General features: G+C 41.5%; 1 protein-coding gene and 1 pseudogene across 3 annotated transcripts in view; both read right to left on the bottom strand.

Moving 5' to 3' along the window:
• The window catches only part of ACMSD (aminocarboxymuconate semialdehyde decarboxylase), a 65,619-nt gene extending 51,089 nt beyond the window's left edge, over positions 1-14,530 (bottom strand). For 2 of the 3 annotated variants that reach the window (XM_012468431.3, XM_064382823.1), the window contains exons 1-2: positions 14,393-14,530; positions 9,512-9,556 (exon numbers count right to left, since the gene is read on the bottom strand). In XM_012468431.3, coding sequence (XP_012323854.1) covers positions 9,512-9,556; positions 14,393-14,449 — 102 coding nt within the window. In that variant the 5' untranslated portion in view covers positions 14,450-14,530. The remainder of the gene's footprint in view (positions 1-9,511; positions 9,557-14,392) is intronic. The other variant, XM_012468432.3, reaches the window with a different exon arrangement.
• Positions 2,281-4,506, bottom strand: LOC105728165 (serine/threonine-protein kinase 38-like; annotated as a pseudogene).
• Positions 14,531-25,004: the final 10,474 nt, after the last annotated feature.

Genomic DNA, 25,004 nt, shown 5'->3' on the forward strand with positions numbered 1-25,004 from the left:
ATCCCTCTAGTACACAGCTGCCATGCTGGTTGGGCTTGAGGTGCAGAGTTGGCAGAAATGGCCCAGACCTTGTCACCAGGAAGCAACCTCTGTAGTCACTGCAACTCTCACATCCCCAGGTTCTGAAGGACAGCCCCTCCGGGAGGCCCTACTACAACCAACCCAAACCGGATTTGCTCAGCCTGTTGCTCTTCTCAGTCCCTGGCCTGCTCTTCCTCCTGGGTTGGTGGCTTCTATCCTTCAAGCCTACCTTACTTTTCTCATTGAGTACATCATTTTTCCCTTTCTTCTGCCTGATAGGTCACCATCCAATCCATTTCCTAATACCATTGAGTCTATCTCCAGAATATTGCCTACAATGGCTGGTCCACTTCTCTCCACCTCCACTGCTCAGGCTTGTCCCATGCCCTCATCCTCTCTCTCTCTGAACGATTGCTCAGCCTCCAGCCCCATTTCCCTGCTTCCATTCTGGCTTTCTTTCAACCTAGTCTCCACAAAGCAGTCACAGTAAACTTAAAAATCCTCAACTCAGATCTTGCCACTGCCCCACTTAAAACTCTTGAATGGATTTCCATTTCCCTGAAGGTAAAATCCAAACTCCTTAACCTGGCCTGTAAGGCCCTGCAGGACCTCACCCCTGCCTACCTCTGTAACTTCCTCATGTTTACACCTTTATAAATAATCTCTTTATGAACTCTTTTCAAAGTAGTCTAATTTAAGTGTGCCATTTGTTTTCTATTTGGAACCTGATTCAGCTAGCTTTAAAAACCATTTCTATAACATACTAATAATACTCTGTCATTTTTTTTTTTTTTTTTTTTTTTTACTGTTTTCACACAATTTATTCAGAAGTTTAAAAGTTAAAACGTGGGCGTTTTCCCATAGAACAAATCATCCCCTGCCACTCCCCAACAAAAAGACTCTCCTAACACTGCAGTGACTTCTCTTTACCCAAGCTTACCACACACTCTTGCAAAACACACAGGAGTCAACACCCCAACTATTTGGTAATACAAAGAGACTACAAAGTTACACAAAAGAATCTCATTTACTTCCTTTTCACTAGCAGGCTGTGAATGAAAGATTGAGAGGCAAACACATCATCTTCAAGAGTTGAGACTTCCTTAACCTTTTTTCTTCCTCTAAGAGGTTAAAACCCAAAGCAGTTTCACTGACTGTAACTCTGATACTCCATTTTTCTTTTCTGAATGGCTAAGCTAGGAGATACTTTCCTTTGAAAGCTGATCTTCACAACCTCAAGACTGGCGGAAAGCAGGCTCCCAGCTGCAGCTCGGCCACAATGCTCTGCAATAGGCAAAATTCCCACACAGGTGCAAATGATGCTTTAAGAGTTATCAAAACTTTTTTAAAAAGTAATAATGCATTAATATGGAGCCTCCACATTTTTCTCTAAAGGTGGTGGCAGCTGTGAAACAGAAGGCACTTTGTGCTAAAATTCAGAGTCTCTCATGAGAGAACGCCACAGCAGAGAGACCCAATCCGCCTAACTTGCAGGCGACCCTTTAGGGTGGGGAGGAGTATCCTCCAGGAAGGCATCTGCAAAGGAAAAAACTGTAATCGTGATTCCAAGCAAAATGGCTAAAGTTGGGACAGAAGAAATACCGAGAGAAGAGACAAAACATGGTTGCACCAAGGACTGAGGAGTGAACTTTACAAGGACTTGTCAGCTGGCTCTGTAGAGGTTCTGGAGACCTTGCAGGAACAGGAACAGCACCTTAGCCAAGAGGATTCCAAGCCTCCTGCCTCTGCCTGGGTTCTCCTTGTTAGGTTCCCAAGGAATAAACTGAGTTCCCATTGGCAGTACTTGCAGGTATTGCTGGTCCATGGCAACATCTGTTTTAGGGGTTTTCTGGTACAGCCGTGAAGAGAAAGTGAGGATTTACCACATGATCCGGGATTCCTTGGCAATTCCCAAAGGCTTTCTCGGCCTTCTAAGAGCAACAATGGATCAAGCTGGTAACCCCCATCAACACTCAGAAAAGCAGCATGGGTATTTTATATTGGGGGCAGAGAGGAGATAAATCAATGGACTGACAGTCTTTATCTTAGTACCATAAATAAAGTGCACCATGAATGGAGGCTGTAAGCCACTCTCCTGAGGCTGAGGTATGGGTAGAAACTACCATCACCACCCTCAGGGTGGCGGATCATTTCCTTCAGCCAGGATACTGGCTGCTGAGACTATCATTATTGCTTTATTTCCTTAGTGCTATGGGACTTTTAGCTATAAAGGAAAAAGAAATACTTGGTGGGCTTGGCAGACAGTATGTCACAAAACACAGGAACTGGCTGATATTCGATGACTATACACGACAGTCTCAATAATGTTGGATGATGGCTGTTTTCCCCCTTCATTCTGAGGAACTTAGGAAAGCTCAAGTTGTTTTGAAAACACCTATTGAATTGGCTCATGATGCTTCAGAAGAAGCAGGAAAGCTGTTTATGGCCGATGTAGTAGAAATGGTTGTCTTTGTTTATAAGTTTTCAGATGGATTATGGAAGAAAATCCTCTTATTATCACATTTTAGGAGACTTTACTATGACATATTGGTGGGTTATATCAACTTCGCGGAAGCTCTTCAAGAGTGTGAAAGGAAAAGCATGATGTTGTACAAAGAACTCTGCTCCATGTAGGGTTCTGTGGCAAGAGTACTATTTTGCTGCTTTCATGTAGGGTATTGCCCCCCTTGCAGTCAGACCCTCAAAGCGCTTGTATGTGTAACTGATGAAGACCCAGTCTTTGTTCTTGTAGTCAGTCTCAGGGTGATTACTTGTGGCCACTGTTGGCTTAAGAATATCAGATTCTGGAAACTCATCGAAGTTTGAGGTATCATCAATGCTTTTGATTTCAATAGATATTGCAGCAGGTCTCTCTCTGATATGTCCCCAGTCAACACCTTCAAAAAAAGAGTTACTTTTGATTTCCTCAACTCCAGGAGCTCCAATTCTACGTTCCCATTCACAGCAGAATCTCAATTAGATCCTTGGCTTTCTCAGAGATGGGAACTTCTGGAGGAAAAGTCAAAGTTTCTTTCCAGTTCATAACCTTCTTATATGTCTCTTGAGGAGTCTCAGAACAGAAAGGTGGGTAGCTGATGAGCATCTCATACATGATCACCCCAAGCGACCACCAATCACAGCTTGTTGTACCCAGTCTGCATGGACACCTCAGGAGCAATGTACAGGAGTGCCTACTGTGGAGAAGGCTAGCTGACGTCTATTTCTTTTCCAGGTTTCTGCTTTCCTTTTGGAATTCATGTTCTGGAAAGTGAAATCACTGGGGAGGCTGTGGTTCAGATTCCTGTAAAATTCTGTCCTGTGTGCTTTTTTCAGTACTGTGCAAAGACCAAAGTCAGAAAGTTTCATATGGCCCTTGCTGTCCAAAAGAAGGTTGTCTGGTTTGATGTCTCGTGGATGAATCCAAGCTGGTGAATAGAGTCTATGGCTAATACTGTTTCTGCTATATAAAACTGAGTCTTTTCTTCTGTCAGAATGTCTTTTTTAATCAACAAGGTCATCATGTCCCCTCCAGGCAGGAACTCCATGATTAGGTAGAGGTTTAGCTTATCCTGAAAACTATAGAACATTTTCACAACCCACAAACTGTCTGCCTCCACTAGGACGTCACGCTCCACACGAATGTGGCCAACCTGCTCTTTTTCAAGCATATCTGCTTTACGGAGTATTTTCATTGCATACACATGCCCCGTATCTTTCTTCTGAACAAGCTATAGCTCACCAAATGCTCCTCTGCCTATTACTTTTAAGGACTCAAAATCTTCCAATCCAAGTCTTGTTCTCTTCGTACGAAGAAACTCTGTTTCCTTCCGAGCATGTGCTGATCTTCTGAGTCATTTCTCCTCATCTTTTAGGCCTCCTTCTTCCATCACCTTTTCTAACTTCTTTTGTCTCATTTCTTGGTCTTCATGTTGAGTGATAAGGTTGCTATAAAAATTCTCCAGTGTCACTTTGGTCATTGTCACCCTTTCTTTTGTGTGATATGGATGAGCAAAGTGTTGAGCTTGTCATTGCCATGGCAGAGCCCTGGGAGAGGCAGGGCTGGGGGCAGTGGAGAGCCACAGATGCCCCTTTGGCCAGTAGTCCCTACGTGAAGGCTGGTGAAGTCCCAGTGGTGGCAGCCAACGAGCCAAAGACCAGAGGGGATGTTTGAGGGGCTCTGAGACAGGGGGCGACGGGCAGTTGCGTGTGAGGACAACAGGAAGCGTTCCAGCTGCCGGAAAAGACGGGAGGGATAGGGGGCCAAGGCAGCCCAATCCCCCGCCACGGAGACGGGCTCTACTCTGTCATTTCTAAAGGTACATTCTTATTTAAGTAAAACCATAGGAAAAAGTCTAGAAAGATACCCACCAAACTGCTAATAGGAATTACTTTTGAGAAGATACACACATAACCAACAAACATGAAAAAATGCTCCATATCACTGATCATCAGAGAAATGCAAATCAAAACCGCAATGAGATACCATCTCATACCAGTCAGAATGACCATTATTAAAAAGTCAGAAAATAACAGATGCTTGTGAGGCTGTGGAGAAAAGGGAATGTGGGCTAGGTGCGGTGGCTGACACCTGTAATCCCAGCACTTTGGGAGGCCAAGACAGGCAGATCACCTGAGGTCAGGAGTTTGAGACCAGCCTGGCCAACATGGAGAAACCCCATCTCTACCAAAAATACAAAAATTAGCTGGGCATGGTGGTGCATGCCTGTAGTCCCAGCTACTCGGGAGCCTGAGGCAAGAGAATCACTTGAACCCAGGAGAGAGAGGTTGCAGTGAGTCAAGATGATGCCACTGCACTCCAGCCTGGGTGACAGAGTGAGACTCCTTCACACACACACACACACACACACACACACACACACAGAATGCTTCTACACTGTTGGTAGGAATGTAAATTAGTTTAGCTACTGTGGAAAGCAATTTGGAGATGTCTCAAAGAACTTAAAATTGCTATTCAACCTAGCAATCCTATTACTGAGTATATATCCAGAGAAAATAAATCGTTCTACCAAAAAGACACATGCACCTGTATGTTCATCACAGCACTATTCACAATTGTAAAGACATGGAATCAACCTAGGTGCTCATAACAATGAACTGGATAAGGAAATGTAGTATTCCATGTATATTCCATATACATCATGGAATACTATGCAGCCATAAAAAATGATGAAGTCATATATCCTTGCGGCAACACAGATGCACCTGGAGGCCATTATCCTAATCAAATTAACACAGGAACAGAAAACCAAATACTGCATGTTTTCACTTAGAAATGGAAGCTAAACTTTGGGTTTATGTGGACATAAAGATGGGTTTACTGGAGACTACCAGAAGGGACAAGGAGGGAGAGGACGAGGCCTGAGAAACTGACCATTTCCAGTGGTTACTATGCTCACTACCTGGGCAACGGGATCAATTGTACTCCTAAACCTCAGCGTCACTTGATATACTCAGGTAACAAACCTACACATGTATCCTCTGAACCTAAAATAAAAGTTGTAATTATTTTTAAAAAAGGAAGTACTTTTGAGAACAGGGAGTGCTGATCCAAGAGTATTGTAGCTTTATCTCTAATGACGTGAATCTAAAAAGGAGCATTTATTCAAATCTTACTTATATAATAATAATAAATTACTCTTAAAAATAAAAACATTTGAGGGTATTGGACTAGATCAGTGACTTTCAGCCAGTTTTGGCTGTGACCCCACATTAAGAAATCTATTTTTTGGCCTGGCGCATTGGCTCACGTCTGTAATCCTAGCACTTTGGAGGGCTGAGGCAGGTGGATCACTTGAGGTCAGGAGTTAGAGACCAGTCTGACCAACATAGTGAAACCCTGTCTCTACTAAAAATACAAAATTAGCGGAGCATGATGGCACATACCTATAATCCCAGCTACTTGGGAGGCTGAGACAGGAGAATTGCTTGAACCTAGGAGATGGAGGTTGCAATGAGCCAAGATCATGCCATTGTACTCCAGCCTGGGCAACAAGAGTGAAACTCCATCTCAGAAAAAAAAAAAAAAAAGAAACATATTTTTCATTGTCATTCAGAGTACCCATATATATCAATTTGTACAGATGCAAACTGAGACAGAAGTTTCATGAAACAATATTTACTCTTGCCATAAGCAGTGCATTCTGCTATTTTGTTTTGCAATCTATTTCATTTTTTAAGGGGGTTAGTACTTCGACATATGAATTTGGGGGAGACACAAATGTAGTTGATAATGGTGAGAAGTTCGACAGGATAATGTGGGTAAAAATGCTAAGTGTGATGTAAATGTTTGTGTGTGTGTTCCCAAGGCCCTGGGATAAACTCAGTGTGCATTTCTAGATACTGTTGACCTACAGCTTTGAAATGGGCCCATGTCTACCCTCCTGAGTTGGAGGCTTTAAAACGCTCCCAGCTGTCCTTGCCATCAGGGTACAATTCTGCCCCCAGCCCATGCAGCTCCTGGCAGTTGTCATACAAACCAAGGACTGACCTGCTACTTATACTTTTATAGATATTCAATCAAAAGACAAATGATGTTTTTCAATTCTGAGCAAGGCTTTACCATGACAAACAACTACCTCTCAGTTTGCTTGGGGAACAATGAAAAACCAAGAGTTAAGAAGAGAAATGGAGCAAACCAGAGAAATGTTTTGGAAAGACCTTTCAGAGAACAGGAATCTCCAGGGTAAGTCAATCCTGGGGGTAGAACATATTTCTTCACTAAAGGAACATAGGCGAACAAGAATTATTTTCAAATCCCAAATCCTGGATTTTCTCATTGCACTTGGCCTAATTTGCATAATCATATATATTTGCATGTTATTTACATTTGCATATTATTTTCTATGGACTTGAGAATCCCTGACCACTGTAATTATGAAAAATACAGACTGAGTCTGTTTTGGTTTGCTTTGTTTTGTTGTTGAGAGAGAGGAAATGTGTCAGTCTTTTGTCCTATTTGATTACCATTGTATCAAATTTTGCTGGTAATAAGTAAGTCAATAGATGTGACTGGAAAATAATTCCTTCTTGTTTTCTTTTGGAGATTTGGCTACTAAGTTTATGAAATTTCTTGATATTAAAACAAAATGAAATGAAGGCCATTCAAATCCTATATTGAGGGGCAAACTGAAGACTGGGACATGGAGTAAGAAAAGAAAATGACAGCTGCCTGTCCTTGCAGCTGGGGCTTCCTAACAGCTTTGCCGTCAGCTCCATTCATAGACCTTCCCTCAGAGAGACTTGAGGCCGGCATAGAGCATCAGCTTCCAGGCTAGGAACAAGCACTTTGAATGGGAGAAGCGAAGCACAGTGTTTGAACTGGCACTTAGTGGACACATTGAAGAAGGTGAGGATGAGCTGTCCCAGAGGCAGTGATGTTTAAAACTCTTCAGTGGTTCCCCACTGTCTTCTTCAGGATCAAGTTCAAAGCCCTAAGTCCATTTTGGGGCCTAAACCCCTAAATCCTTCATGGCCCTGTCTGATGAGGTTTCTGGCCTCCTCTCCAGCTTCTTGCCTCTGCTTCGCTCTCCCTACTCTTGCGTGCCTCTATCTGTTCTCCACAGAGCAACCAACGTGGTCTTTTAAAGCCACTAAGACCCTCTGAAGAATTTGCATTGTTTTGAGAATGCAATCCAGACTCTTTCGCATGCCCTGCAAGTCCCCACGTGGCTGGACCTCTGTCTACCTTGCCAGCCTCGTTTCTTACTGTCTCTCCCTTTCACTGCATTTCAGCCACATTGCCCTCCTTTCTATTCCTTGAACACATCAACTCTTTACCCCTTGGTGGCCTTTGCAACTTCTGTTCCCCCAGCCAGGAACACTTTTCCAGGTGTTCCCTTCTCACCCTCAAAGCCTTTGCCAGGTCACTGTCCAGCCAGCCAGTCTCTCGCTCTCTATCACATTACTGCTTTATATTCCATTCTCTGAATTGATCATGTTGACTTTTGACCCCTGGAATCTGAGCACCCTCAGAGCAGAGACTATGTCTATCTCGTTCACCAACATATTCCCAGTATCTAGATTGGTGGGCCTAATGTAAAACAAATTTCAATAAAAATTAGTTACTCAGTGAATGAATGAATGTATGAGAACCAGTGGTTCTCAAACTTGAATATACTACTTTGGGAGGCTGAAGTGGGAGGACTCTGGGCCACATAGCGAGACCCCCTGTCTAAAAAATAAAATTAAAAAATTAGCTGGGCATGGTAGTGTGCACCTGTAGTCTCAGCTACTTGGGAAGCTGAGGCAGGAAGATTGCTTAAGCCCGGGAGTTGGAGGCTGCAGTGAACTGTGATTGTATCACTGCAGTCCAGCTGAACAATAAAGCGAGACCCTGACCTTAAAAAAATTAATAATTAAAAAAAATCTTGAATGTGCATCTGAATCACCAAGAGACTTGTTAAAACAGGTTGCTTGCCCTACCTCTAGAGTTTGGATTTGGTAGGACTGGGGTAGGGCCCGAGAATTTGCATTTCTCCCAATTTCCCCGATGCTGCTGAACCTGCTGGTTGTGGGACTACAGTTTGAGAAATGCTGGTGCCATCCATAGCTGAGTGCTTGAATTCTGGGCTCACATATGTTTAATATTTCATGACTTTGTTCCCTGTCTTCTTTTTCCTAGAACATGGTTTCCTTATTCCTTGGGCAAACCTCCCCACCTGCTTCAAGATGTGGGATGGGCATCACTTCCTCCAGAAGGCCATGTCTGATCCTTTGTGCCCAAATCTCTGCCCCTTAGCACCTGTTGCAAAGGGAGTCCTAACCTTTCCAGGCTGCATTGGGTTAACCCTGCACATTAACTGGATTTTCAGACCACGAGTCCTCCAGAGCCTGCATTAGTCATGTCTGTATGCCAGCCGGAAGCTCAGGGATATTCCCTCTGAACTCTGAGAGGGTATATGATGCCTCTGAAAATGAAGTCAAACCCACATCCTGGGCAGACCTAGACTTCCAGCTCACTTTCAGGCCTCATTATTTCCAGAAGGCTTTGCCCACAAGCCTTCTTTTTGCTTTTTCCTTTTACCAACTCAACCCTTAGTTACATTATCTCCTCCCCTTTGTCTCCAATGTTTAATTTCTCCAGCTTGTGCTCAAACCTAACTGTTCCATTTATTTTGGTCAGCCTTAATGTACTATAATAACCTGTAGAGAGCACTAGGTCACTTCCTTGAACCAGGTCAGTAAATGCTAAAATTGATTGGTGGTGGGGGAGGAGAGAGAGAAAGAGAGAGGGAGAGACTTTCTAATGGGTTCTCAAATTCTAATATTATCTTCCTAAATACTGCTCTCTGAAACCCCCTTCATTTTTCCCAATTATTCTGAGAAATCTCAGTGTTGTTCCCTTGCCTACAACAAAGCTAATACATGGGCAGAAGAGTGGGGTTCCCTGGAGGCCCAGCCTGCAGTGAGGTATCCCATGGCTCAGCTGTCCCTGAGTCCTACTGATGCTCATGCTTTGGAAGAAACTCACCTTGCTGTGGTGTTGGAGCTGCACCCAGCCTCCGTAGCCAAACCTCTGCAGTGGGGAGAAGCACAGTTAGAGTCACGGAGCAAAGACTGGGCTGCAATCAAGGAGCATCCTTAGCGCAGAGGATCCTGAGCTCCATCTTTCAAGCACTGCCTTTGCATTTCCCCCATACCCATGTAGCGCTTATTCAACATTTACAATTAAATTCACTTACATTTTTCCTCCAATATATTTATATAGGAAGAAAAATTCTGTATCTCAGCAGTGCTGGTTTTATCTTTTCCCCTAATGCAGCTTGAATTTTTAAAATGAAGATTAACATGAAAAAATATTTGTTCATGTACCATCTAAAATCATTTCACAGGCCAGCAGGAGTACATCGCCCCTAAGGACCACTCTTTGGGAAATACACTGCTCTTCAAACTGTGGGTTGCAATCCTTGAGTAGATTGTGATATCAGTTTAGTGGATAGAGACTCAAACATTTTAAAACAGGAAATAGTGTAGGTAGCAGATGCTGTTGGTGTCCCACTCATACCCCTTTGCTTTGACACTTCTGTGCATGCAAGCCCACCTCCATCAGCCAGCATCTGCATTTCATTGGTTGAGGCTTTCCCCTGGAACCTGCTTTGATCAAGCCATCCTAGCATGTCAGAAGTACTAGAAAATTAGCCCCCTGCATCCCCTCAGCCCAACAGCCCTTAACAGATAATTGCGGGAGTTGTATATAAATACACTGAACACACCATACCCCACCCCTCGGTCAGGATAACGCGGAGATGAGGCACACATTCTGCTCTGGAATACAAACCTTCCACTGGATGCCCTGTTTTCCCTGTCTCACTTCCGCACTCTACTGGTGTTTCCTGGGATCACCTCCAAAGCACACTACTTACATCTGAATTCTTGTCTCAGGGTCTGCTTTTTGGAAAACAAGAGAGTAAAGAATGGAATGGAATAGAATAAATTAGGATGTCTCCCACGTGGTAATGGTTTCATGACACTTTTTCTTCCCGTTTAATGTATATAAATGTTTGTACTGAGTCACAATGTAAAATAGATTTCTTCCTGGGGATCATGCATAAAAACTGTTGAAAGCCACTGACTTAAAAACATAGGCAAATATGACTCAAGTAACTATTGGCTTTGCTGTATCATACCATCATATCGTTATTCATTCTTCACGCTTTCATGGAGTCTTATCTATGACCAGCATTACTAGGGCAGAGAAAACAAAAGTGAAGGGTAGTTCCAGCCCATGTGAAACAGAATCTTGGGAGGTTAAGGCTAGGGTAGGCAAGGAATCCAAAGGCTACATCATCGCATGTGAGAGGCGCTGTGACCATGATGCACAGGCGCTCTGGGGACCTCAGGGAGGGAGCTGACCTACACCTTGGGCTGCGGTATTGGGAGGGAGGTTGAAAAGCTTATCCTGGGGTGAGATTGGAGAGGATCGTCTAGTGTTCAGGATTTCCATGCTCCCTGCATGGCTCTCACAGTTTGATGTCAGAGGGAAGGAATGGAGGCAGGAGATAGCTACATGAGGGAGATCCTTAATGGCTCTGATTTGGTCAGCGGTGATGGGTCAATGAGTAAAGCAAGCTGAACATCAGCTCAACCTCTTGCTTGTTGTGGCTGGACGAGGCCAGGGTACAGCAGTTGGTTTTCATGCCATGGTAGGGAAGTTGTCTGTAGGGAGTCAGGTCTTGGTGGACCCCTTTCCCTAGCTCCTGTCACCTCTACACTGAGGGGAAGGTCTGGGCCTGGGCCATGGTGCAGTATAGAGGTGTTTGTGTCTCTGTGTCTGTGCCTGGAGTCTCAACAGCTTCATAAGTTTTGAATTAATTCTATACCAGTCTTATTCTATCTAGATACAAGGTCTGTTCCTGAGTCCTAGCCCCAAATAATCATACTACCTTTAGAAATCTGTCTTCTGTTTCCTCCCCAGCAACATCAGCAGACCCAGTTTTGCAGGCTGGGCAGGCGAGGGAAACTATTGGCCAGAGCTCAGCTTCTCCTCCCTGCACCAGGCTCTCCTTTGCCTGTGCCCACAACCCCTGCTCCCACCCTTCATGCATTCAATACTCTTGTATTCTTTCCTTCTTTCCCCCTGGAAAATACTGCCAAGTCATGTGTGTTGCGGGAGGGGTGGAATATAACTTTACTCAGTTACACTTTAGAGTAAACTTAAGACTATGTGCTCTCAAACTGGAAATTTGCTGTTGAACTTTTATCCTTAATGTAGAAGAAAAGGTTTTATTTCCTTCTTTCTTTACTGCCTGTTTTCTCCCTCTTGTTCCTCACTCTCTTTCTTTCTTACTTTTTCATAATTGTATAAGGAACTCTAGTCGGTATATTAGCAGGTGAGAGAAGTATTCCATTTGGGGAAGGGCAGGGAGGCAGGAAAGGCTGAGCAGAGGGATACTCCCACATGCAACAAGTCACTTACAAGGCCCTTGACTTTGTTGGTGTGAAATGTCTCCAAGTCACTGTTTCCTAATGCGTGTTAATAAAAAGATGCTAACAGGAGTGGCTGGGACATAAGGTTTTTTGGGAATTAGCTGAGATAGTGTATATAACGTTGCTGACACCATGCCTGCCAGTGGACAGGGCTTCATTCATGCTAACAATGATGCTGATGGTGATGGTGGCGGTGGTAGGGGCACGAATGGCCACGGTGGAGGGAGTGAGGTGGGGGTAGTGGTGTGGCTGTAGTGGTGAATATGGTGGCAGTGTTGGTACCTGTGATGGGTGATGGCGATGGTGGTGGCAGTGATAGCCGGGGTGATGGTAGCAGTGGGGATGGTGATGGGGGTGGCAGTAGTGACGACAGTCTTATTCCAACCCCAAATGGAATACCCTGGGGTCAGAACTAAGGAGAGCTGTGAAGACAAGAGCCTTTTGTCACTCTGTGTCTGTCCTTCCCTCCTTTTCCTGGAAAGCATAAAGTGCCAATTTATATCACAGGCCCCTTTCAAAGACCTAACTTATTTAGGGCAACTTTATTCTTCTCCAGGTCTGTGCTTGACATAGCCTGCCATTCTCATCCTAGGTTGACCTGAGCTTGGGGTCTCAAATTTATGACCCTGGGAGTGGTTTTGGTCCAAGCATATGCCGGGAAGTATTTACAGTCTGAAAGTGTTTGTCAATAACCAGCGTCTCATAGGCATGTATGAGCATGCCAAATAAAAAGCAAATTGAAAACATTCCAGGGAATTCAGTTTTATATATTAGACTTACTTTATAAGGGCTCTGCTCTCATGACATCACCTCCGGAAGGCTGCGTCTCCTAATACCATTGCCTTGTGGGTGGGGATCTTGACTGAATTTTGGGGGAGACATACACATTCAGACTGTAGCTCTTTCTAAGCCTCAAAATCCTTGTCTGGACAAGGAGGTGGATGCCCTGGAACTTGGAGCCCTGCTTGGAGGGCCTACCATGCTAGCTAGCTCTCTCAGTGGGAGAGTACAGGTGGGCAGTGTCCTCTAGAGACCACCATAGTGGTTTCCAAAGCATTTCATGTGGATGTTCTTTGATACTCAAATAGAGAAAAAAGCTGTAACATAGGAATTAGTTCTATTAGTGACCGAGGGGTGGGGTATGGTGTGTTCAGTGTATTTATATACAACTCCCGCAATTATCTGTTAAGGGGTGTTGGGCCGAGGGAATGCAGGGGGCTAATTTTCTAGTACTTCTGACATGCTAGGAAGGCTTGATCAAAGCAGGTTCCAGAGGAAAGCCTCAACCAATGAAATGCAGACGCTGGCTGATGGAGGTGGGCTTGCATGCACAGAAGTGTCAAAGCAAAGGGGTATGAGTGGGACACCAACAGCATCTGCTACCTACACTATTTCCTGTTTTAAAATGTTTCAAAGATGGCTCAGTATCATTTGTATTTTTCAATTCACAGTTTCTACCACCTATCTTACCTAAGATACCAATGGACAAAGCAGTACTTAAGATAAACATGCTTCTATGAGACAACTATGAAAAGAAAATAGTTTCCTCTGCTTGCACAATGAACATTTAATTCAAGTTCGGGTTAATTCATTTTCCCTCACTTGGGAAAAAAAGATGAAACATTATGGTGGTGTGAAAGTACTGGCAGAATGCTGAAGATTGGATAAAACCTCATAATAAGCCTGAACAAACCTCTAGCCAATTTTACATTTTCTTTATGTTCCTTACCTTCCTCTTTTTGTATTCATTCAAAAGTTCTTAATGACAAAAGGAAATTTTCATCTTTAGAAAAACACAAAGAATATTCTTTAGGAGATGTCACTGTGCAAAAGCTTCATGTCATTTATTCTAGGGTTCTTTGATGTACCTACTTCCTGGTTCTTCATGACAAAGATTTATAGAATAGAGAACATCAAACAGGGAAGGTTTCAGGCAGTATCCTAAAATAGACTAAAAAAACTCACAAAGCTATCTCTTGGTGCTTCTAAAACTTATTTTAAACATTTTGGAAAGGAGATGTATTTTAGAAGTCCTCAAAACCGATCACATTTCATTTTTAATAGTCTTTTACTTAAAACTGTAACTTTAAATTCTGTAGTTGGCATGTATCTTCCCAGCAGCTGAATATGTGATTTTAAAAAAGGTAAATCTGCCTAACTTAAATTGACCAGAAATTTTAAAGAATGCTTCGTTTGAGGGAAAAAGGGGATTCTGAGAAAGTGCTTATTTCTTTAATCCAATGTTCTTTCAAAATAAATATAAAAGTCATTTTTAGTAACTAGGAAATCAGAGCTACCAAATAATTTAAGCTCCCCGACCCTGACCAAGCAGATAAACTTGACATCTAATTCCACAAAGAAGAGAAAGGCATTGGGAAACCCTGGAGAAATTTCAGAAATAATTCAGCAAATTAGTTACCATTACCTTTTTTAGATCTGGCCATTCTTTTGGTAGAATATGACTATGGATGTCAATTTTCATCGCCACAGGATCAGTGAAGCATGTAAGGATAAAAGTTTTGATGTCAAGAGACCTTTGTGAAAACTGTGGAGTTAACTGATTTACTTAGTCCTTTTATAGCCACCTTCAGGCACCAGTCAATAGGCCTGCCCAGCCCAGTCTAGCTCCATTAGAACTGCCTTATTAAAGTTCAAAGTTCTGTTTATTTGTTAACCAAGATTTGGTTAACCAAGCTTTATTTGTTAATCAAGCTTTGGGTTCAACACTCTTTGGTAGTCAGGACTCTTGGCACAAAACTTAAAAAAAAACAAAAAACAAAAAGCAAAAAACAAGAAAGAGCTATACTCGACTGTATGAGGTCAAAAGCACAGCAGGATGTTTAGACTTACAGCAGGCCAAAAACGGACTAATTTTTCATTTTAAATATTTTAAGTTTTGTAAAGCTATACATAGTTAATAATTAAATAGTTTGTAGTTAAAAATAAAACCATGCGGAGGGCTTTTACAGAAAAAGGACAAATCACTGACTCATCTTTTCTTACCTTTTCTTGCACTATTCAGAAGCAGCCAGTTTTTATGCTTTTGCTTTTTGTTCAGTTAGTTACTTCCATATCTTTAAATCACATTTAACAATTGGCTTGTTCATGAAAATTTGGCATGTTGAAAAGTTGTGGGGAAGTTTCATATTTACTTTCAAATCACAGAAAGAGTCCACTCTTCATATATGTTTTTTCCTACAATGCCTTTGTCTTGGACTCATTCATTCATGCATTTTTTTCCTTTTTTTTTTTTTGAATTTGAGACACAGTCTTGCTGTACTGGCTAGTCTCAAACTCCTGGGCTTGAGTTGTCCACCCGCCTTGGCCTCCCAAAGTGCTGGGATTACAGGCATGAGCTTAATTCATGGCTTTAACAGATACTTATGGAGAACTGCTATGTGCTGAGGATGTAAGGTTGACTGAGAGATAAGATGATACATATGCCGTAATGGATAATTGCACACAGCCTAAAGTATAGGGAAAAGAAGATAGTAGCCATTTCCATTTAGCATTGTCAGAGCAGTCATGTAGGGCTTCCAATACAGCAGAAAGTGGGGCTTATGGTTATGCCTCTAAAGAGAGCCTGGAACAAAACAGCCCTTGATTGTTTTGTGTTTACCCTTTCCTCTTCCTGGAAAGCTTAATATGTTCAAGGGACCCCAGGTACCCTGGAAAATCTTTAAACCTGCCTTGGATACCCCCTTCCACTCAGACTCCACAATACATAAACTGAGTAGTCAAAAAGCTTCCTTCTGTAATTCAACTAGATTCTGTATAAATTATAACAAACAGCTTGAAAGAAAATAAAAGAAATCCTTGAAATCCATTTTTTGAAAAAGTTCAGTGAGCTAAAACTGAATGAGTAAGCCTTAAACTAACATGGAGACACTTGCTAATACCAAGTAAGTAAGTGCATGCAAGCACTTTTAGAGCACTCCCAATGGGCTAGGTACCGGTCCATGAATTTTAATAATAGCAGTTCACTTATTACTCATAACATTCCTATGGGGGAAGAACTAGGACCAATATTCATTTTATAGAAGAGGAAACCGAAGCACAGAGAAGTTAAGTAACTTGTTCCTGGTTACACAATAGTGTGTGGGAGAGCTGGAATTAGAATCCAGACAGTGTGGCTTCAGAATCCTAGAGATTCCGGGGTTAATATCCCACAAAGGAATGGGAGATAATAATATGGGCTTGTACAAAGCTGAAATGCCTTCATTACACTAAAAGTCTTGAAGGGTCTAGACCCTTAGGGAAAAAGTAGATTAGGAAAAAAATCCATTGGCCCAAAAAGGGAGTCTGTTATGAAATCTGTTTTCATTATGAGGGGGAAAAGAGAGAAGAAATAAGTTTTCTCTGAGAAGTTCTTTGAGAATTACTATTCAAGGTCACCCACTAAGATTTTAGTTAATGTGGTACTAGGTTGGGAATGCTCGTCTACTTCCTCTCACCCTGTCATAGTCCATTTAGTGTTGCTTTAACAGAATACCTGAGTCTGTATAAAGAAAAAAAACTCATTTGGCTCACAGTTCTGCTGACTGGAAAGTCCAAGAATGTTGCACCAGGAGCTGTTTGGCTTCTGGTGAGGGCCACATGCTGAGTCACAACATGGCAGAGAAGCAGAAAGATGAGCAGATGTGTACAAAGAGAGACAGGACAAAGGAGACTAATGAGTTTTATAACATCCCACTCTTGGGAGAACCAATCTGTTCCTCTGAGAATGAATCCAACCTCACGAACTAAACCAGTCTCGTGAGAAATCCATCTTAACAGCCTAATCACCTCTTAAAAACACTACTTCCCGACACTGCTACATTGGCAATTAAATTTTAACATGTTTTGTTAGGAAGAAATTACATCCAAACCATAGTACTCCTCTTGGCCAGAAAAAGGAAATGTAAATCCTCTCTGAAGAAAAACATCCCAATTCTATCTCCTCAGTATTGCCACAGATTAAGCACAACCCCCCAAAATACTGTCTCACAATAAAAAGTTCTACACACATGAGGAAAAATGTCACTATAAGCCAGAGTCCACAGATATAATAAATAATAGATTTAAACCTCCAGGAAGGTTTGCCAAGTTTGAAAAGGAACAAAATGAAACTTAAAAATGAAATAAAAAAATTTAAAGTACTCAATGGACAAGTTAAACAGCAAAATAGATGTGACTAAAAATAGAATTAATGAAGTGGAAGAGAACTTTCACACAGAGATGAGGGGATTGAGCATATGTAAGGCACAAAACACAACGGTTAGAATAAGAAAGTTTAAATGGAGTCTAACTGTAGTGCTAAAATAGAGGAGACAAGTTGGAGAAGAGATATTCTAAGAGATAGTAGCTGAGAATTTTCTGGACCGAATGAACCAACAGATCCAGAAATCAAAAACTGTATCAAGAAGAACTGACAAAAATTCATTTGTAGAAACCTTGTAGTGAAAAACTACAGAACAACAAAATAAAAATAAGATCCTTGAGCTGTTAGAAAGAAAGAAAGAGAATGCCTCCGAAACTCAGGAATTAGACTGACAGTGTACTTCCTGCGGCATTAATGAGATCCGTAGGACAATAGGATAATATGTTCAAAAAGCTAAGGACATTAACTGTGAACTTAGAATTGTACACCATGTAAAATTTTAACAATGAGGGAGAAGTAAAGACATTTTCAGATAAAAACTGAATTTCTATCAACAGAGCCTCACTTAAGAAATTTTTAAACGACGTACTCCTAAAAGAAAGAAAATGACTCCAGAAAGATGGTCCAAAATGCAAGACTGAATGGGGAACAAACAAACTGGTAATCCTATAAGTAAATCTAAATATATTAAGTACTACTACTTCTACCACCACCAATAATAATAATAGTAATGCCTGTTTTAAGGAGTTAAGACGCTAGCAAAATGTTACCCAACTGCATCTTTGGCATGCCGTACCAACAGTGAATCTCCTAAATTTACCATCTTTTGCAATCTGGATAAACTGAGAGTTTCTTAAATCATTAAGTCCTGCTTTCTTTTAGTTTACTATTTTATCAGTCTATCTTTTCCTTTTGCATGTAATATAAACAAGAAGAAACCAGGATGAATCTTTAATACTTTGCTTGGAAATCTCAGCTAAACATCCAGTTTTATCACTTACAAGTTCTGATTTACACACAACTGTAGGGAACACAATTGGTCTAAGTTTTCTGCCACTATATAACTCACTTTCCTCCAGTTTCTGACATGTTCTCATTTCCTTCTGAGCCCTCACCATATTGCCTTTAATATCCATGTTTCTATCAATGGTGTTGATGATGATTTAGGTGTTCTCCAAGACAGTATGTGTTCTCTCTACCAGGCTCCTCACTCCCTTCGAGCTCTCACTGGCAGAATCTTTAACATCCATATTTCTACTAGCAGGCTCTTCAAAGCAATCTAGGATTTTCAGTATTCTTTCGCCCTCTGCCTAATGTCCAATTCCAAAGCTGCTTCCACATCTTTATGTTTATTACAACGGTACTCCTCTTTCAGGTACCAAAGTCTGTATTAGCTTCCAATTGCTGTTGTAACAAATTACTGCAGACTTAATGGTTTAAAACACACGAATTTATTCTCTCATAGATCTAGAGGAAAGAAGTCTAACATGGGTCAGCAGGGCTATTTTTCTTCTGGAGGCTCTGCAAAAGAATATTTCCTTGCCTTCCTAGCTTCTGGAGACTATCTGCATCCCTGGCTCCTGCCCCTCAAGCCCCATCTTCAAAGACATTGGTGCAGCATCCTCTAGCCTTCTCTGCTTCTATCATCACCTTGCCTTTTTAAAATTCTAACTCTCCTGCCTCCTTCTTATAAGGGCCTATGTAACTACATTGGGCCCACCTAGATAACCCAGGATAATCCTTACTAAATTACATTTTAAAAGCCCTTTTTATCATGTAAGGTAATATATTCACAGGTTCTAGGGATTATAATGTGGACATCTTTGAGCAGGTGGAGGGGGACACTTTTCAGCTTCCCCTAATTAGGCATTGTAAAATTTCCAGAGTAACTACTAAAAGAATACGAATAGAACATATAACTTATAAGCTAGTGAAGTGAAAAATAGAATAAGAAAAAAAATTAATTCAAAAGAAGGCAATAAAAGAAAAAAAACAGAAATATTAGGGCAAATAGAAAGCACAAAATGAAATGGCAGAAATAACAAAATCCAGCTATATGTTGTTTGTAAGGAACATATTTAAACTATAAGAATACACAAAGTTTGAAAGCAAAAAATTACAAGAAATTAAAAGAAGAAAATTCTAACCAAAAGATAGCTATGATAGATTTTGTTTGTTTGTTTGTTTGTTTGTTGTTGTTGTTGAGATGGAGTTTCCCTCTGTCACCCAGGCTGGAGTACAGTGGCATGATCTCTGCTCACTGCAACCTCCACCTCCTGGGTTCAGGCAGTTCTCCTACCTCAGCCTTCGAGTACCTGGGATTACAGGCATGTGCCACTATGCCTGACTAATTTATATATATATATATTTTTAGTAGAGATGGGGTTTCACCATGTTGGCCAGGCTGGTCTTGAACTCCTGACCTTAAGTGATCTGTCCACCTCAACCTCCCAAAGTGCTGGGATTACAAGGTGTGAGCCACCGTACCTGGCAGCTATGATAGTTTTTTTTTTATCATAACATTTTATGGTAGCAGGAACATATGTCAGATAAACAAGACTGAAAAATGAAAAGCATTATTGGGACAAAAGAGAACCACTATATAATATATAGAGGACCACTATCAACATAATATACAGAGAGGACCACAAAATAATATATAGAGAGGACCACTATAATAAAAACTAAAATATGTAATAATTCTAAATTTGTTACAAATTGCCTCAAAATACTTAATGCACACACACACACACAGACATACATCACTTAACAACAGGGATATGCCTCATTAAGTGATTTTTCATTGTGCAGAAATCACAGAGTATACTTACACAACCTAGATGGTATAGCCTACTACACACCTAGGCTATATGGTGTAACATTGCTTCTAGGCTACGCATCTGGACAGCATGTTACTGTACTCAAGACTGTAGGCAATTGTAACACAATGGAAAGTATTTGTTTATGTAAATATAGAAAAGGTACCATAAATACACAATATTATAATCTTATTGGACTGTTTTTTTGTATTTTTTGCATTTTTTTGTATATGTAGTTTATTGCTGACTGAAATGTCCTTATGTGGCACATGACTGTATATATGTATATATATATATTTGATAAATTTTCCAACATATGTCTTTCAATTATTGCTAAGTCAGTCAAATAAAAATTATCTACAGGGAGCGGCAGCAGAGTGTCCCAATGCTGGGGAACAACCAAAGAACCTCAAAAGCATTCCACAAGAAAAGGGGAGTGCTTTTTAAGGTCCAGCCTGGCCCACAGGGCTCTAAGCCATCTTACCAGAGAGTCAGTCAAGTAACAACTTTTCTGTAGCTCTCACATTTCCTCCCTCTCCCTGCTTTGACCCTGCTAGAGAAAGAGATCAAGCTTAGAGTGGGGAAATGTTGGTTAGGGAAGGAAAAGAAAGATTCATATGCTCACCTTCAGGGAGAGAGGCCTTACCTTCCCATGAGGATTGAAGAGATTCCTAATATATTGTACTGAGAATTTTTACTTTCTGAACAGAGACTTGGTTTTCAATTTAAAGCAGCCTACAAGTGAGTAGAAATATCTTGGATGATGGGTTGATGGATGCAGCAAACCACCATGGCACACGTTTACTGGTGGTAACAAACCTGCACATCCTGCACGTGTATCCTGGAACTTAAAATTAAATTAATCTTTTTAAAAAAGTAATGTTTTGGAGGCTAGACAGGTTTTCATCTGGAGGGAGGAGAAAGACGACTTTCACCAAGCAGAATTAAAGGGAAAGTGCGAGATCTAAAAAGGTGTGTATATGACTACATTTAATGTATGTTCAATGTACCTGTAACAGAAGAAAAGAGGATTGCTTTTAGTTTTGCTCATAAAGACAGGCAAACCTTTGGGCTGAACTGGCAGGAGGATAGACACAGTTTTTTTGAGCCGATAACACTGTTTCTGTTCCCACAGTAACACCAAGGAAAGTGAAAACCAAAAGGAAAACTGTGTAAGATTTCATCTCTACATTATAAATCAGATGAGCTTTATACTGAATGCTCCTTTGTGGAAAAGGCAAGAGATCCTTACATTGTTCAGTAGTTGCATTGCATAAAAATAAAGAGGTTTAGATCATGTCTGAGTAGCTCCATCCTCTTGGCCCTATCCTGATGACTGAATCAACTCAAATACCAAGGTTTGACTTTTGACTCCACTGCCTATTAGCTGGAAAGCCTTGGGTAAGTTATGTAGTCTCCCCATAAAATTAGGATGATAATAGAACTGATTTTATAGAGTTTCAGTAAGCATTAACTTGAGTCATATAAAGCTATCAGCTCTGGGTTATGCCTGGCACATAATCCAATTATTTTTTAGTCTGCCATATACAAAGACGGGCTCGAAGTCTGGTACCAGTCAGTTTAAGAGAATGTGCTTCCACTTTCTTGGATTATATTATGTAAGAATTCTGGGTTTATGTGATCCAGGAATGTGCGGTTGGGGAGCGTCCTCTGTGGTAATCACCACGAGTGTGTTTTCTCTTGGCCAGGTCTGTGTGATCCACTTGAATGCGAGAACCCCACTGATTGAAGGGACCACTTCTGGAGCTCCCGTTACAACATGAGATTCTTTGCCCCGACACTTGCTCTTCTATCTTGTGTTCTCTTTCTCAGTGAGTGATATACTATCCAGGCCAAACACCCCCTTCTCTGCCTCTCTCTCTCTCTCCACAATCAATAAATCACCAAGTCTTTTTATTTTAACTCCACTGCATTATCATAACCCCCTTTTATAGCAACCCTGTTCCCTTGTCTCTAGTCTCACTTTCAGGCCCTCATAGTCTCACTCCAGGATTTTTAAATCATCTATTAATGGTCTCTGATTCTAGTCTTGGTCCACAGTGATCCATTCAGAAGACTCTCTTGGCTGGTATGTGATCTCTCTAAAACCCAAAATGATCACATCCCCTCCCAGTGTAACACTTTTCATGGGTTCTCACTTCTAAGTCCAGGCCTTTATGGGAACTAAGGGCTCTGATGTATTTGTCTGCCTCTCTTGTCTCTGTGCTTTGCCACTGTGCCCTATCCCACAGTCACAGGAAGCACTTTGTGCCTAGCAAATGCAGTACATTCGCCCTTCCATCTTTATTTATGGCTTCCTTGGCCTCTGATGTCTGGAATGACCTTTGCCTGCCCTTCTTTCTGCCAAAGGTACTTGTATCCATTATTCAACGTTTAGTTTAAACATTGCCTCCTCCGTGAAGCCTCTCCTGACTACTCCCATCCTCTAATGTTAATAGGAACCATATCCTCCTGGAACAGTTAGTTGGAGGAGTGGAAGTACCAATGACCCTGACAAAGCAGTGAATGATTTCAATTTTATCTTCAAAGACACCAGAGTCCCTTTCTGTTGCCTTTTCCCAGTCCCTAGCTTTTGATGCCCAGAGACCTTTTAGCCTCTTTCTCCTCCTTATCAATACTTGCTATGGAACAGGAGCTGGTTTCAGTCTTTTGTACTTGAGTTTGAATTTGTCTATATCTGGGCGTTGTTGAATTAAGTTTTTGAGTAAACACCATGGGGGGCAGGGGCCATGTTTATCTTGGATTACATTCTCAGTGAAAAGCAGTTGAGTAGATGCTTGTGATGGTTCATTTTGTGTCAACTTGGCCAGGTCACAGCACCCAGATATTTTGTCAAACATTATTCTAGATGTTTCTCTGAGGGGTTTTTAAGATGGGATTAACATTTCAGGCCGGGTGAGGTGGCTTACATCTCTAATCTCAGCACTTTGGGAGGCTGAGGCAGGTGGATCACTTGAGGTCAGGAGTTTGAGACCAGCCTGACCAACATGGTGAAACCCCATCTCCACTAAAAATACAAAAATTAGCCGGGCATGGTGGCAAGTGTCTGTAATCCCAGATACTCAGGAGGCTGAGGCAGGAGAATTGCTTGAACCTGGGAGTCAGAGGTTGCAGTGGGCCAAGATCGCGCCATTGCACTGTGCACTCCAGGCTGGGTGACAGAGTGTGACTTCATCTCAAAAAACAAAAAACAAAAAAGCATTTCAATCAATAGACTTTGAGTAAAAGAGTTTACCTTCCATAATGTGGATGAGCCTCATCCAGCCAGCAGAAGTTCTTAACAATCATGTGAGCCAATTCCTTAAAATAAATCTCTCTCTGTCTCTCCTTATATGTACACACACACACACACACACACACACACACACATTATTGGTTGTGTATCTCTAGGAAACCCGAATACAGTGCTTTATAAATGTTTGATAAAGTTTTGATGAGTGAATTCATCATTAAATAAATAAACATGAATATGTGGGTAAAATATCCTTTCAGGAATATTTCTAAGACTCATGTGAAACTGTTATGTAAGAGATTTCAGCCCTTATTCAATATCATGGAGCAACAGGTGCCATTCTTAGTGTTTCACTGAACCCTCTGGCCCTTTTTATATTTAGTCAATTAAGCGTTAAAGGGTAAAAACAGAAACCAGCTTTTGGGTTTTGAGTTTTAAAAGCCTCACTTTGAGATGGGCATGGTAGCTCAAGCCTGTAATCCCAGCACTTTGGGAGACCAAGGCAGGCAGATCTCTTGAGGCCAGAAGTTTGAGACCATCCTGGCCAACATGGTGAAACCCCATCTCCACTGAAAATACAAAATCAGCCAGACATGGTTGTGCACACCTGCAATCCCAGCGACTCAGGTGGCTGAGTCAGGAGAACTGCTTGAACTTGAACCTGGGAGGCGGAGGCTGCAGTGAGCTGAGATCATGCCACTGTACTCCAGCCTGGGTGACAAAGCGAGACCTTCTCAAAAAAAAGGCCTCACTTATAGTGATCTGTGGGAAGATTTTGAGCCTTAGACTTGGGAGGAACCAGGGTTGAGACTAAATTTTCACTTAAATAAAACTTTGCAGACCAGGCAGAGGGGAGTCAAAGAACAGAAGAGAATGTATGGATACTATGAGTCCCTGAGGAGGGCCTCTCTGAACCCTGCCTTCCAGGGCCAAGCTTCAGGGTGGGGTGGGGAAAGAAACCCCAAGTAAGCTGGGGGATTTTGACCTAGTAGTAGAGGGAACCTGAGTCAGCAAGAAAAAGTGTTGAATGTTGTATGTGGACCAAAAAGGCTTTAGATAAGTAATCAGTGTCTGAGGCTCAGCAAGGTAAGACAGCTATAGAGTGGCCCTAAAAGAAGGGTGACAGTAGTTGAAAGCTAGCCAGCATGAAAGGGCTTTGAGGTGAGGAGTGAGGGATGACCCAGCAGGCACCTGTGTGTGTTGATGGTGGGAGGAAAACCCAAACCAGACACCACCTGTGACTGCTAATGCCATGGGCTACAAAAGAGAGTAAGAGAGTCTAGGGAAATGATTTAGAGCATGAACACTGGCATAAACTTACAAATCTGTTTCTTTGGGCAAATTACTTAATTCTCTATGTATCAGTTTTTCCATATGTAAAATAGGACGGTAATAGTAGAATAGTCTTGGGCTGTTGTAAGGATTAAAGGAGTTAAATCAGGGAAGACATATGAAACAGTGGTTACTTAGTGGCATATAAGGGTTAGTCATTGTTTTTCATATTATTATTGTCACATAAGCCTGCCACAATTTAAAGAAAATCTCAAGGAAGATGTGTGGGTAAAAGAAACCCTGAAATAACTGAGATTATGTTTCTGCCATCTGATGACATGTGGATTTGTATGAACAAATGAGGGGTATTATGGAAAAGTAGAGAAAAATTACATTTTGCTCATATTTGTACAATGACATACCTGGAATATTTGCAAGTGAGTTAGGAATTCCAGATCTCATTATACGGACAGAGAGTTTTTCTTTGGAAAGTTGGGATTGATAATCCCACTGGTATATAGGCCATAATCAAGGGAGGTGTGCTTCCCAAGGA

The sequence above is a fragment of the Aotus nancymaae genome, unplaced genomic scaffold (genome assembly GCF_030222135.1).
Source record: "Aotus nancymaae isolate 86718 unplaced genomic scaffold, 86718_ANA_hifiasm-v0.15.2.pri h1tg000029l, whole genome shotgun sequence".
NCBI classification, from domain to species: domain Eukaryota; kingdom Metazoa; phylum Chordata; class Mammalia; order Primates; family Aotidae; genus Aotus; species Aotus nancymaae.